The sequence below is a fragment of the Acartia tonsa genome, chromosome 10, assembly GCF_053477335.1.
Source record: "Acartia tonsa isolate MP-2025a chromosome 10, ASM5347733v1, whole genome shotgun sequence".
In the NCBI taxonomy this organism is placed as follows: domain Eukaryota; kingdom Metazoa; phylum Arthropoda; class Copepoda; order Calanoida; family Acartiidae; genus Acartia; species Acartia tonsa.
Genome location: NC_137269.1, coordinates 25288447 through 25302478, shown reverse-complemented (window position 1 = coordinate 25302478; position 14032 = coordinate 25288447). Strand labels below are relative to the sequence as shown.

Below are 14032 nucleotides of genomic sequence, written 5' to 3'. Positions count from 1 at the left end.
AATTTTTAAAAATCTAATGCTACCTAGACTATGCCTGGCAGCAATAACAATTACATGATATAAGAACAACAACATGTTATAAAGTAATGATACAGAACATCTCTAATAAGGTTTTCTGATATAAATTTCAAACCAAAAAAATACTATTAATAATTTAGCTCACAAATTTCATTTTCAGCTAAGTACAATTTTAAATTGCCAAAACTAGTCATTTAGGCAAGGTTAGCTTTTATTCTTCTTATGCCTAACCCTTTTGGGGTGCCCTAACCCTGCAGGGTCTATCATTCGATGCTTTAACGCGGCAGGGCTAGTCAGCACCCAGTATAACCTAACCTAACCTGACATAAAGTAATAAACAAACAATAATAAATAATAGCAAAAAAAAGGGGGGGGGGGGTACTTGGTTATAAGGAAGCTGCTCTACTAAAAAAATGATAAAACGTATCATTATTTCTTTTTATTTTGTCAATTTATCTAGAAATATTACCATCATAAAGTCGAAGCGATCAATTTGTATTTCTTTGGAAAATATTATTTATTACGTATTCTAGAACCTACCTTTTTGAAAGAAAAAAAATCCTTACATTTAGAGAATGTCTGTCCGTACGCATGCTTTAAGCAAGCATGAGGATTCCTGTAACAATAAAGAATAATCTTTAACAGAAAGTTTGCCTGTCTTTAAAACAAGGCTTTCATCATATTTTAATGTGATACAGCTTGAGATTTTACATGGGAATTCCTTGAGCGATTAAGTACAAAAATTCATGTATTCATGTAAAATTCAAGATTAAAGCAATTTTAATTCTCGATATTAAAAGCAATGTTACTCTATATTTGTTAATGTTGGTTCGTCCGATTGCATGGTTTGTTTTGCTTAACTTTTTTTGGATGTTGTTATCCTTGCTTAAGAGTTTACATTGTTAAAAGGTATATAGAAGAAATGTCAATATCTACTTATCTATATTATGAGTAATGTTGATCTAACATTGACTTCATAAAAATACAATTTAATATATCTAGCGGCTTCGCCCATAGCCTCTAGAAGCTTTGCCCCAAGAGGTTAAATCAACCTTTTTTTTGTGTTATTTAGATTTAAAAAGAAAACGAAAAACAAATTTTTTTTTGGGGGGGGTGTGTTAGTCGAACTCCCCTTTTTAATTTTAGTTTTAAAAAGAAAATTTATTGGGGAGGGGGTATTGTTCATTTTTTGAGGGTGTTGGGGGTGTCCCACCCCTTAAAAAAATAGCTTAAAACCATCCCATGACCAGTAAGTATATTCCCTGAAGAGTAGAGCCCAATCGGTTCAGTGGTTACTGAGATCTTAAGCTTCAGACAGACAGACAGACATCGTACTACTTTGTATTATAGATATGGTCAATGATGGGAAATCGAAATGGGAACAATTACTTTTGGCGTTTCATATCAAGTGTTTGTTTATTACTTGTTAGGTTAGGTTAGGTATTATTTGGAACTTGGTAGCAACATAATATAATGGCACCGCAGGGTTAGAGCACCATACTTTCAAGGAAATCCTAATTTCAGGGGGGGGGGGACAAGGACAATTATTTATCTAAATAGCGCAGCAGCGCTGCAAGATAACAATAGATTAGATCGTTAAAGACGAGCTAACTGTAATTTCTTAATTGGGATGTTAACACTATGACATACAGTTGGACGGACGGGCGAACGTATGGATATACTGCGCACAAAAAAAGAATATTTTAATCCCTTTATTTTCCCGAATCAGCAATCTTTCTATGTAATAAAGTAATAAGGTTTTTCTACCTAAACACTAAAATATTAAAATACTCTACTCATGAATTTAGATGCTTTCATTGCATGGGTATATCTAACATTGATAAAATAACACATTTTGAAACTAAATCAACTTCTAACTTTCGCAAAGGATTTGCAGATAGACATCAAACAGAAAAGTTTATAAAGTTGCTACGCTCTCAAAAAACAGTATAAAAGTTATATTTTGAAAATATGAAGTCAAGGTTATTTTTAAATGTCTCGCCTTTTGACATAAATTTTAATCTTGTCCCTTCTTTTGTATTTATGTGTAAGTGAAAAATAAATGTTAGTTTTGAAAGCATAGCTACTCTTTAAGTTAGTTTGTTGTCTTTTCTAGGCAACCTTCCCTTATTAATTTTGCAACCTAAATACAATATTTGATACTTTTAAAAATTTAAAATTCTATCATCTAAGGGACGTCCAAACTGTTATATTATGGGAGGAGGGTAAAAAATCTAGATTGGGGGTAACCCTCTTCAGGGGTAAGGTTGTAACTGATTTACATAAAGACACCACTTCTTACTAACCCGCTTAGGATATCCATTTTGTTCAGCCTGGGGTGTTCTTAGGCTATTTTTCTGCCTCTTCCTTTCCTCTGAAATGCAGAGCCTCTAGATGCTTCTGGCGCAGCCGCTAGTAATGGAATAAGGTAGAAAGTAAATGCACACAGACAAAGGCATCAGCATATTGAATGAGGCAGATTTTAATATTAGATTAGCCTCATTACTTCACATTATTTAATCATTAATTAGGAAAAAAAATTATGTAACTTTGCTTCCACAAATCAAAATTTCTCTACTTTTTAGTTTGTCCGCCCATTTTAAATTTGAAATATGATTTCCTCAGCTGCTATTAGATGTGGATAGCTATTATTTATGACCAACAATCCTTACGGTCATTATTTTTTCCCTTATACTATTGCGGAAGGCTGAAATTTCTCGTAAAGATATCCGAAACCAAAGGAAGGGGGAGGGGGGGGGGGGTATCAGGGTTCTACTGGCACTTTGGGAAAAAGCACCAGCTTATCTTATACAATCATTAAATTATAATTTTGAATCATTTTTTCCTTGTTAGATTAATGTTATATAAGAAATCAAGACAACTAATTAATTTATGAAAGCAATAATGGAAAACCGTACTATAGAAATATCTAAGAGTAACGAAATTAACAAAACAAATTTCGCTATAACTCTAAAATCTAATTTTCCCTTTTTTAGTCTCAAGAAGTGAGTGTTGCCAGACTGAAGAGCTTAATCCATGAACTGGACGCTTTCCTGGACCATCTGGCGGATACCTCCACCCTGGAAAACCAACTGGAACTATTAAGACAAAATCAGGTATTATCATAATTCTGGGAATTGAGGATCTTGGCAAAGTAGCTTCGGACAAAGTAGCTTCAGACAAAGTAGCTTCGGACAAAGTAGATTCAGGACAAAGTAGCTTCAAGACAAAGTAGCTTCAGGACATTTACGCAAGAAAAGTAGCTTCCTCAGAAAAATAGTCGCCAATATGGCCGCAGCGCTCGGCCCCCTGGCCTTCCTATCAGCGGGCGCTCGGCCCCCTATTTTATAACCTAACCTAACCTAACCTATGTTAGCCTCAGAACATTTATTTAAGAAAAATATCATCAACTGCTAATACATAAGTGGTTTAAAATTTCGTGGATTTTGCAAAAAGTGGTTGATGGATTTTTACAATTTTTAATATTGTTTTTACAATTTTTAATAATCTTTTTACAATTTTTTGGTTGGGTTAGGTTAGGTTAAAGGCTAGGGGGCCGAGTGCCCGCGGCTAGGCAGGCTAGGGGGCCGAATGCTGCGGCCATGACCATTATTAACTGTGGAGGCTACTTTCCTTAGTCTTGAAGCTACTTTGTCCTGAAGCTAATTTGTCCTGAAGCTACTTTGTCCGAAGCTACTTTGTCCAAGATCCGGGAATTGATATTTTATTACTTGGATGTTGTACCAGATTTTCATGTTCTTTGATAAACTCTCAGCTGGCTAAATAAAATGTATCCCCGATTCAATTCTTTACCCCATCTCGCGTAGTAAATAAAGATTCAATAATACTCACCAAAAATTCATTCCTTCTTGATTTCAGTAGTTGCAAAGCCACTCAACAATCGTCTTTTTTCTCTGTTCCTATTAAGAATAGAAGTTTTAATTTTTTTATAAAAATTTTCAAGACCCATGTGTCAGTCTATTTTTACTACGTTAGTAAATTCCAAGGCTACGGGTAATGCCACTAGTAAAATGTAGAGATGTAGAATATTATTATTTAAGGAATCCGACAGCCTACCATTCGCAATGAACGGCGTTCGCGGCAAAAAGGCGGCGTTCAACGGGATGCGCGGCAAGAAGGCAGCTTTCAACGGAATGCGCGGACGCCGAGCGGCTTTTGTTGGTATGCGCGGCAAGCGCGCACCCTTCAATGGAATGCGCGGCAAACGAGATTTATCTAGCAGCGGAAAGAAGCTGGAAGTGCCGGTCAGTTCATCGGATTGGTAATCGGTAATAATTGTTCTTTAATTTGCATGAATAGTGTAAAATAATTAATAATACCCTCTGCACTTCATATTAGGATATAAAAAGAAACAAGGATGATAACAGTTAATATTTGCGAAGTTTAAATAAAATCATACATCACATGAAATACAAAAGTACCCAAAGTTTTTAAGCCAACCAATAAGTAAACGTGTTTATAAGAATTATGGATACAATTTTAGTTTACAGCACATTTATTTTACAAAAAAAAATCTCAGAGGGATTGGTTGTTAGAAGAAAAGTTTTTCTTTGAGTAATTTTTGATTGGTATTTTTAGGATGTAAACAAAAGTGAAAAAAATAAACATTTTCCACCCATTTTATACCTGACTAAAATATAAGGTTATGGAAATCATAACCAAGTATTAGAATTATGTCTAGAAAATACGAATTACGGTAATGGATTTATTATTACTTGGATCTTACACCATTATCATGTAGTCTAATAAAGTGAAACTTACAGCTGGCTAAGATAACGATCCCAAAATTCACACCTATACCCCAACCTCTCCCCTTCTACTGGATGAACGAACAGGAAAATAAGTGATGTCTATGTTAGCAATCTAAATTGGCGACAATTTTTCCCCTGTCATATCCATATATATTCTTTATACATTATTATGGTTAAAATTAGGGCAAACATATACAGATTACAGATGAATTTATAACTGGAAGAAGCTTTGCTTTTATGCTATTTTTACAAATGAGTTTAAAAATCAAATGGACAAAATGGACAAAATTGTAAAGAGTATCCATTAAAAGTGTACATTTGTGGTATCCGCCGAGGATCAATGGCAGACACCGGAGTTCAATTAGATTACGGCAGTGTGACAGACGTGGACACCTTACTATAGAGAAGCTACGCTTCCCTAGCTTTCACTAGATAATGATCAACATCTACTTTCAGTTGTCACTTTATTGAAGGGTTAAGAGATACTGGAGTTATATACAACAAACAATAATTACATGGATAGGAATAAATAATCATAACATAAAAGCATAAATAATACATATACAATGGTCAGTTTGGGCAATAATGATTCCCCCATCCCTGGAAAGGGTGGGGGAGAATTAAGAATACAGTTAACCATAATAAACATGACAGATTCAAATCATTAATTCTAAGCGTAGGGAGGGGGTCACTAGACCCCTTCCCCAGGACTCGGGGGAGGGCCATTGACCCTCCACCGAACCCCAGATCAGGGGTGCCATAGACATGGCTCACGGTTGCCGAATACCACAACTCTCCCCTCGGAAGGCTGGGAGATGGTTTTCCTACCAGACTTCCGACAGTGGTTGAGGCCTTCGGCCCGCTCCTTAGGGCTAAAATATATACAAGCGATAATGATTCAATGGAATCCTAGTGGTGAGTATCTTCTTAGGGTTGATGGGCTCCCAATGTGGGATAGAAGGCAGAGGCTGACTTGGGTTGGATACGTTGGTCAGCGCCGGCAGGTATCAGGTTTGGTGGTGGCACATTTGTTGCTGGAACGGTCAGCAGTGGGACCTGCGGGTTGTTGTTGGCAGCGGCTGGGGCACTGGCTGCCAGGTTGATTGTCTGAGCAGCGGCCTGTCCTCCTGAGGGGCCGCGGGGTCTGCCAGAGGGCGGTCCTGGCCTACCTGGGCGGTCATGCCCGCTGTCCGTTGATTTCATAGACACCATTTCCTCGGCTGCTTCCCTGCCGATGGGAATGGCCTCCCAGTCCACTGAAAAGTCCCGGGACTTGGCATGGTTGAGCCTGGCTCTAGCCATCGCCTTCTTATACAAGGCTGGGTGGTACAGGAAAACTTGTGATATCGCATTCAGGGCTGCCCGGACTCCTCCTTGTGCTGCTGCCAGAGAAATGATGGTTAGGTCCCCCAGCAGTTTGAGGATCAGCAGCAGCAAGCACAGGATGGCGGCGCCATCTCCCCACTCGTGGATGGCTTGTCTAAATCCTGCCCAGACATCCAGGGCTGCCTCTCCTTCCTCCGCCAGTCGGTCAATGTTGTAGGACACTATCCCATGGTCTCCTGTGGCCGAACAGCTGCCTTGCTGAACGCAGGAGCCATAGGATAGGCCGGTCAGCATGGCACTCTTGTATGCTGGGAACGCCAGCAGTTGTTGCCAGTCGTTCAACTCAGCCTGTGAATACAAACCACCTGAACTGAAGTCATCTAAGGGGTCTGTCAACAACTGCTTAGGCGTATCCAGCGGGGGTGGCCTCTTCTTGGGAGCAGGGGTTAACTCTATCCAGCCTTCCTCCGCGTGCACAGTCAGGGGGTAGGTGGAGGAACAGGGAATCTTGGTGGCGTGCTCACTGTATACCCGCGTCACAGCGTCTACAAAACCTGCGGGCTCCACTGGCACTTTGTCCCAACACTCCTTGTGTTCGCGGACAACATACTTGTGCCTTTGGCAGGTCAGCTGCAGCAGGATGTCTCCCCTCAGTACCGAGAACGTGCTCCCCTGGACACGCACCGGGTGGGCCGGGTCTAGTTGCTGGAGCTTCCAGCAGTTGGCCGCTACTTCTTCTGCTGCAGTGCTTCTCATGCGTGTTTCCAGGGTGAAGCCAATATAACCTGCATGGATCTGTGCTTGAAGGGGAACGTCAACATCCCTGGCCGACACTCGGGGCAGCGCAGCCGCGGCTGGGTCAGCTGCCACAAACAACGCTGGATGGTTGGTGGCATGGGCCTCGAAGTCGCAGTTCACAATTGAGGTGGGGCTGGTCATGTTGATGAAAAACTGGGCCTGATGGTCAACCAGATATGCATCCCTCACCAGGCTGGGCTGGAGGCTGCGGATCAGCCTCAAGGGGCAATCTCTTCCCAGGTGGTCCCACACGTAGGTTGCTTCCCCAGTGATACAGGACAGCTCAGAATGGGGACAATCGAGGGTCAGGTGGTCAGACTGGGACTCCACCCGTCCATCCTCCACCACATAGGTCTCCTCCTTGACCAGCAGCCGCCGCTCCTGGAGCACTAATTCATTGCGGTAGAGCTGGCCCTCAAAGTGGACGTCCTCCCCCTCGCAACCCACCCCCTCGGGGCTGTTGACGAGGGCGCCCACCATATCAATGGTGAAGAACAGGGGGTGGTTCAGCTGGAACGTCAGTGGCTGGGTCTTGCCTGGCAACGTGTATACTCGGTTCCTGGCCAGGTCTCGGCACGCTTCTGGGTCTATCTTGGTTGGCCTCATGAGGGTGGGGACCGAGGTCACCTTGAGGTGACCCCATACCCCACACCTGAATGTCCACTGGGACACGGTGAGCTGACAGCTGAACCCAGTGGTTTCCCTCACCTTGACTTGCTGCAGGACGTGGATGTCATGGCCCAGGGGCACCTCCTGGTGTAGGGGCTCCGTGTCACACATCTTTTCTTTATTGTAAGACGTGACATGGGTGGGGTTGGCACAGTCCCACCCCACCAGGACGTAGCTGGTTGTAGGCCACACGGCTGCCAGCAGGAGGCCCCACAGGACCATCCACCAATGGGAGAGGCTTCCAGGTAACCATCTTCCTCGGGCACGCGGCTGGGGATCTCCGGCTCTGGTCACGGCTGCTTCTTGGGGCTGGACACGGCTGGGCTGCTCCTGGCTAGACACAAATTTCCATTGAGCGTTATCTGTATGCGGCCGAGGCACCCCGATACCCTCCCCAATGACAGACTGGCAAGCGACTGGCACTTGCCTGGGTGTCGGCTCCCCTAGCCCTAAGTGCTCCCTTCCCTGGTCCAAGGCATGCCCAGTGGCATGGGGCTGAAGTGCATGTGGCACAGGCTCGCCCTTACTCAATGCCCTCCCCTGCCCTAGGAACTCAGGTGCATGTGGCACAGGCAAGTCCTTATTTTCCCAATTTTCAATCTCCCCAGCCTCAAGTGCAGGGGGCACAGGCAAGGCTGGGTGTTTACAAGGTTTTGGATTCAATACATTTAACAAATTCAACTTATCCTGATGGTGAGCCGCTGGGTTCCCTTGGCTGGTAGAGGGCTCTGGATGGCATGTAGCTGGACTCTCCCTGCAGGCTGGTGGCGCTGGCTGGCATGTAGCTGGGCTCTCCCTGCAGGCTGGTGGCGCTGGCTGGCTGGGGGTGACGGGTGTCACCCCTTCCTCTGGGACCGCTGGCTCGTTCCAGGACTCAGGTCTCTCGGTGGCGGCGACGGTTGTCGCCCCAGACATCAGGTTGGAGGCTGGCTCGTTCCAGGATCCAGGTATCTCGGTGGCGGCGACGGTTGTCGCCCCAGGCACACGGTGGGAGGCGCTGGATAGCACCCCCCCATCATCCCAGGTGGCGACGCCGGGTGGCGTCCCATACATCGATGCAGAGGTGCTGGCTAGCACCTCCTGCCTCTCTCGTTCCGCGGCTGCCAGGGCCTCCCCATACACCGTCTCAGGGACGCTGGGCAGCGCCCCTCCACTCTTGCTGGGTAGGCTCAGTCGGGCAGGTTCCATCATGTTGAGGCTGAAAGGCTGGGGCCTCAGCACCTCTGGCTCGGCTATGTTGTTGGGCTGTATCAGCTCTGGCCCCAGATGGTTAAGACTGAAGCCTAGGCCAACCCGGTTGGGCTCAGCCGCGCCGCCCAGTACGTTGATCCTAGCTGGGACAGTCCCGAACTGCGGCATCCCATCGGCTCGGTCCGCAGCTCTGGGGGCGGCTGCTTGCAGTGGTGGTGCTGGGGGCGCGCTCCCTTCCATATGGGCCACTCTGCTGGGCTTCCCTGGAGGGGCACCTTTGTCGGCGGTGCGCCTGCGGCTGGCTACCTGGGCCCAGTCAGCTCTACACTCGGCCGCCGTGTGGCCGTCATAGTGGCAACGCTCACACTTGGCAGAACGGTCACGGCGTGGCTGGGTGCGCCTCTCCTCTAGGCTAACTTCCACAGGCGTTGGACAGTCTCGAGCTCGGTGGCCTCTCCCCTGGCAGCGGTAGCAGCGGCCTGGAACCTTGTCATCTGGAGCGACCTTCCCCATCTGGTGGAGACCCGGAGCCAAGGAGCCAATCTCCATTGGCTCCGACTCGTCATATTGGGGCAACTGGATGCAGGCAGATCCAGTCAGCCCGTCGGTCGAGTCCACTAAGCACACACCTTCCTTCAGCTGCTTAGTAACCATGGTCACGGTGAACATGGCCTTGCGAGTGTACTCAGGTACACTCGCAATTTCATGGTTCATCATGAGGCGTTTTACATTGGCGTTACGAATTCCACGGTTTAATTCGTCCACCAACAATTCAAGATCCTCATGATTGTAGGCGTCCCTATACAAGGCGCACTTTGTTGATATGTACGCCTGTATAGGTTCTGTCGAGTGTTGCTTGTAGTCCCTAAACGCTTGTTTAAGCGTTTGGGACTCAAAAGCAGGGCGAAATAACAATTCACACTCGGTCTTGACCTGTTCGTAGGTCAAGGCTTGGCCTGCCTCGCCAAACAGATGGGACGCCATTTCCGCCGCTTGCCCTACCAATGACAGTAGTAGGGCGTTGCGGCGGTTGAGGGAATCATGAGGTGGCACGCGGTAAGCCGCCCATGACATCTCCAGTCGGCGGATATGTGCCGACCAGGACTGCTTGGGCGGCCCTCTATACTCCGGCAGATTGCTCAGCATCAGCTTGCGGTACTCGGCTGGGGCCGGCTGAGGGTCATCCTGGAGCCATACTGGGGCTTGGTCACCTCCTGGGACTTGATGCTGGTCCATTGGGTCAACGGTGAAACGGCGGGCACAAAGTTATACAGGACTACAATGAATGGGTTGTCACTTGAGGCTTCCTAGCCTAACAGCCAACACTGTTTGTATCACTAGGTTGGGAGTTTTAGTTGCAAAGATATAACTTAGCTGTACTTATCAATAGTTAGGTGTTGAGGTAGATAGATGTTGAGGGTCTGAACTGCTGTCAGGAACTGATTGGGTTTTCCCTTATCACACTGGAGCTAGGAGGAAAGAAACTTGCAATTCTTTATTTGCTAAAAATACCCCTGTTAGATGCTATGGAGTAGCTCTGCTCTGGTGTGAAAGTGTGTGGGTGTGTGTGTGTGTGTGTGCGTGGAATCTTCTGTCCTTGTAACGCGCGTTCGCGCCGTCAAATCCGCGCACACGGGGAAAACGCGCTCTCACCCCTCAGCTCGCTCCCTCATTGGTCCGCTTCGTCCGTTGGATTTATGATGTTTTCCGCACTTTGTTGCACTACCCGTGAATGGCGCTCTGTATATCCGATCGCTAGCTCCACACTACAGACGGACTTAGTCTAGTGTGGGTAGGAAGGGGGAAGCGCGTAAGGGGACGGGGGTAACTCCGTCCGTTCCCACTGTGAGGGAGGGGGGTAACTGTGTGCTGGTGTAATGGGGCCTCTGCTTCTTAATCTTAGGCTTATCTGTTATATAACCCTGATTGTATTTGTCTTCAAATGGAGAGGGGCCCCCTCCCCTTCCCTTGGAATAAGGGGTGTATTGTTATTGTGCTGTGGGCTTGAGATTGTTTTGATTATATTACATCTAGCTTTTATTGCTGTCCTTATCACAATTGCATAACAGATTTGTTGACCAACTCTGTTCTATTTTTAGCTGTTATCACAATACACAGTAATCCAAGCCTGTTCTATTCTTAGATTTATCACAACACAACAATTTGTTTGCCAAGCTTTGCTCATAAATCTATTGTTTGGCCATCACATTAGGGTGGTAATCCCTGCAAATGTGATATAATATCTGTCTTCTAGATGGGTGGCTGCGTTGTAGCTTCTCAGGATACTCGGGGTTGACGTAGTTTTTCTCTGTTCTGGTGCACTACACCCGTATGTTAGCTCGCAGCTTGCAGCTATGTGGCATGTTTCAGCCTATCGGCGGCAGGGAATGTCCCGTCCTGCTAGCGCCACTGGTTCGGATCCTGCTATTTCTTGCAGTAAAGTTGGCCTATTTTTCAGCCGTCTACACGTATTTGGCTTGTTTCAGCCGGTCCGCAGGCCTGTTTCAGCCCTTTTGGCGCTCAATTCTCCGTTAGATATCAGCGCTGCTCGCGGTTATTCGTCAGATTTCGCTGTTTTGCTTCCACAACTGCCGGATGCAGAGTTAAACTTTGCTGTCCAGGGTGGGTAATTCAGGTTGCTTGCGTCAGTTTTGCCAGATTCACTGCTGGGAGTACCTTAGCCTCAGATGCGCGTCTGCTCTACACTTGTGGTTCGCCGTAATCTCACACAGCTGTCACCAAAGTTGTGGTATCCGCCGAGGATCAATGGCAGACACCGGAGTTCAATTAGATTACGGCAGTGTGACAGACGTGGACACCTTACTATAGAGAAGCTACGCTTCCCTAGCTTTCACTAGATAATGATCAACATCTACTTTCAGTTGTCACTTTATTGAAGGGTTAAGAGATACTGGAGTTATATACAACAAACAATAATTACATGGATAGGAATAAATAATCATAACATAAAAGCATAAATAATACATATACAATGGTCAGTTTGGGCAATAATGATTCCCCCATCCCTGGAAAGGGTGGGGGAGAATTAAGAATACAGTTAACCATAATAAACATGACAGATTCAAATCATTAATTCTAAGCGTAGGGAGGGGGTCACTAGACCCCTTCCCCAGGACTCGGGGGAGGGCCATTGACCCTCCACCGAACCCCAGATCAGGGGTGCCATAGACATGGCTCACGGTTGCCGAATACCACACATTCTAAAAAAAATAATATCCATGCAAGATGAACCTATGTCAAGAATAATATCATCCAATAGTAGTGAAATCATTAATACTTCCTAAAACATTGTTGCACTCAAATCGAATTGTTTTTGACGACATTTCTCTTACTTTTCCTTTTTTCTTGACTTTCTTTTTTACTCATTTTTAAATTCCTTCAATTTTTTTGAAAGTATTAGCGACAAATTAACAGAGCAATATAATATCTGTTTAAGTAGGCTTTCTACTAAAAATAGATAAACACGTATGTTATATGTTAATGTGTAAAAAAAAATTACCCTTTTAATCCAAAAATTATTAAAAACAGACAGAGATTAAATCATGCTTTTATTTTACTTTTTCTCCTTTTTCACATTTTACCCCAAATAAAAATAAAGTTGATTTTTAACCCTTTTTTCCCTGGAAAATCGTCTATAAACATATCTAAGAATTTAAATAAACAATTTTAAAACAATTAAAAACATTGATTGTGTATCTGTCTATAAAGAAAAACTAAAAAGAAATGTAAATGAAATAAAATTAATGAATAAATTATAAATATAAACCTATTGCATGAATTTAATTGAACAAATGACAATTGAACATATTGAATAATATGATTTATTAAGAACTTTACTGATAAGAAACAAGTACATTTATTTCCATAAATAGCAAAGTCAACAATACTTAAACTTTTATGTGACGACACAACAATCCTAGCCTCTGTTGAAAACCTTAATGATCTTATTTCGTTTGTAAACATTGAAATCATTATTATAGAGTAGCCGCATTAATATCAAATACAAGTCTGTCCAAAAGTTACGCAACAATCAATTGATTGTGCGCTAATATCTTACTGAACATAACAACAATTTATGAACTTATATTAATTACATTTTTTTTGTAAAAGTAAATTATGCTAATGTCGTATGGGTGAGTTGCACCTGGACTGAACAGTCAGCTTGTCAACTCAAGGCCAGACTCTTGGTCCTTCACCTCATACCCGTGGTACAGTACATTACAGACAACCAACTCTCTGTGATGCACGACCTTTGTCTAACTGTGCATGGTAACGAGTTGCGCCTGTTTTGGGCCAAGGCATTCCCCCCACTCTAACTATTTACGTCGCGCATCTGACATAGTAGCAGTGGGAACCATTTTTAACGTCTTTAGTTATGACGCGTTGTCGGACCGAGATTCGAACCTAACACCTTCCCGACGACGAGCGGATGCGCTACGTGTTGAGCCACGGTCGCGGGTCATAAAAGTAAATTATAAAAATTTTCTATTTTAAAATTTAATTATTGATTTTTTCAAAAAAAAAAAATCATGTAAAAAAATTTCATTGAAATCTCATTAAAATTTTTGCAAATTGTTGAAATATAATTATTATTTAAACTTATTTTATTTTTTACTTTAATTTAGTAAATCATGAGGGTTAGGTACGATTGCGTGCCGAGGGGGGGTGTAACCCCCCCCCCCCACACAAAAAAAGACCTTTTATCTCAAGTTCATTTGACATTAACCTTTACAAATACGCTTGTAGTAGAGATTCTACAGGAGTCAAGGTTTCCTGCGTTTTACGTTTGTTAAATGTTATTATTATCTTACAGCTTCGCCTCAACAACATAATTGACCTTGTTATTTAACTTAATTACATATATGAGTTGACAAGTTGGTAATTTACTTCAGACTTAACGATGCAAAAAAGGCCTTTAATTTAGAAACTCATTAACCCACCCAACATGTTAACATTAACATTAGTATTGGTATTACAAGAGTTTAATAGCCATCAATAAAACTTTGCTAAATTATCATTATCCTGCATACTAAAGTAACAGGATGCCTGAATGTATGTGTGTCCGGTGTTTTAAAAAACTAAAATAAAAGTGTGGGGATCCTCAACCATCTCATTTGCCAAGTCCCTAAAATACCCCCCCCCCCCACACCGGCCCTTCTTCTCCTAGAGGCTAGAGGCTGATAGAAACTGATAACTTCTATTAGCAACAAACACTAGAATGCTGGGTAGGATGATTG

General features: G+C 43.8%; 1 protein-coding gene across 1 annotated transcript in view; it reads left to right on the top strand.

Annotated features, from left to right (window-relative positions):
* Nucleotides 1-14032, top strand: part of LOC145329691 (uncharacterized) — a 53272-nt gene that overhangs the window by 21791 nt on the left and 17449 nt on the right. Inside the window, exons 3-4 of the mRNA XM_080174050.1 lie at nt 3015-3134; nt 4080-4307. Of these exons, the coding sequence (XP_080030176.1) occupies nt 3015-3134; nt 4080-4304 (345 nt within the window). The 3' untranslated portion in view covers nt 4305-4307. The remainder of the gene's footprint in view (nt 1-3014; nt 3135-4079; nt 4308-14032) is intronic.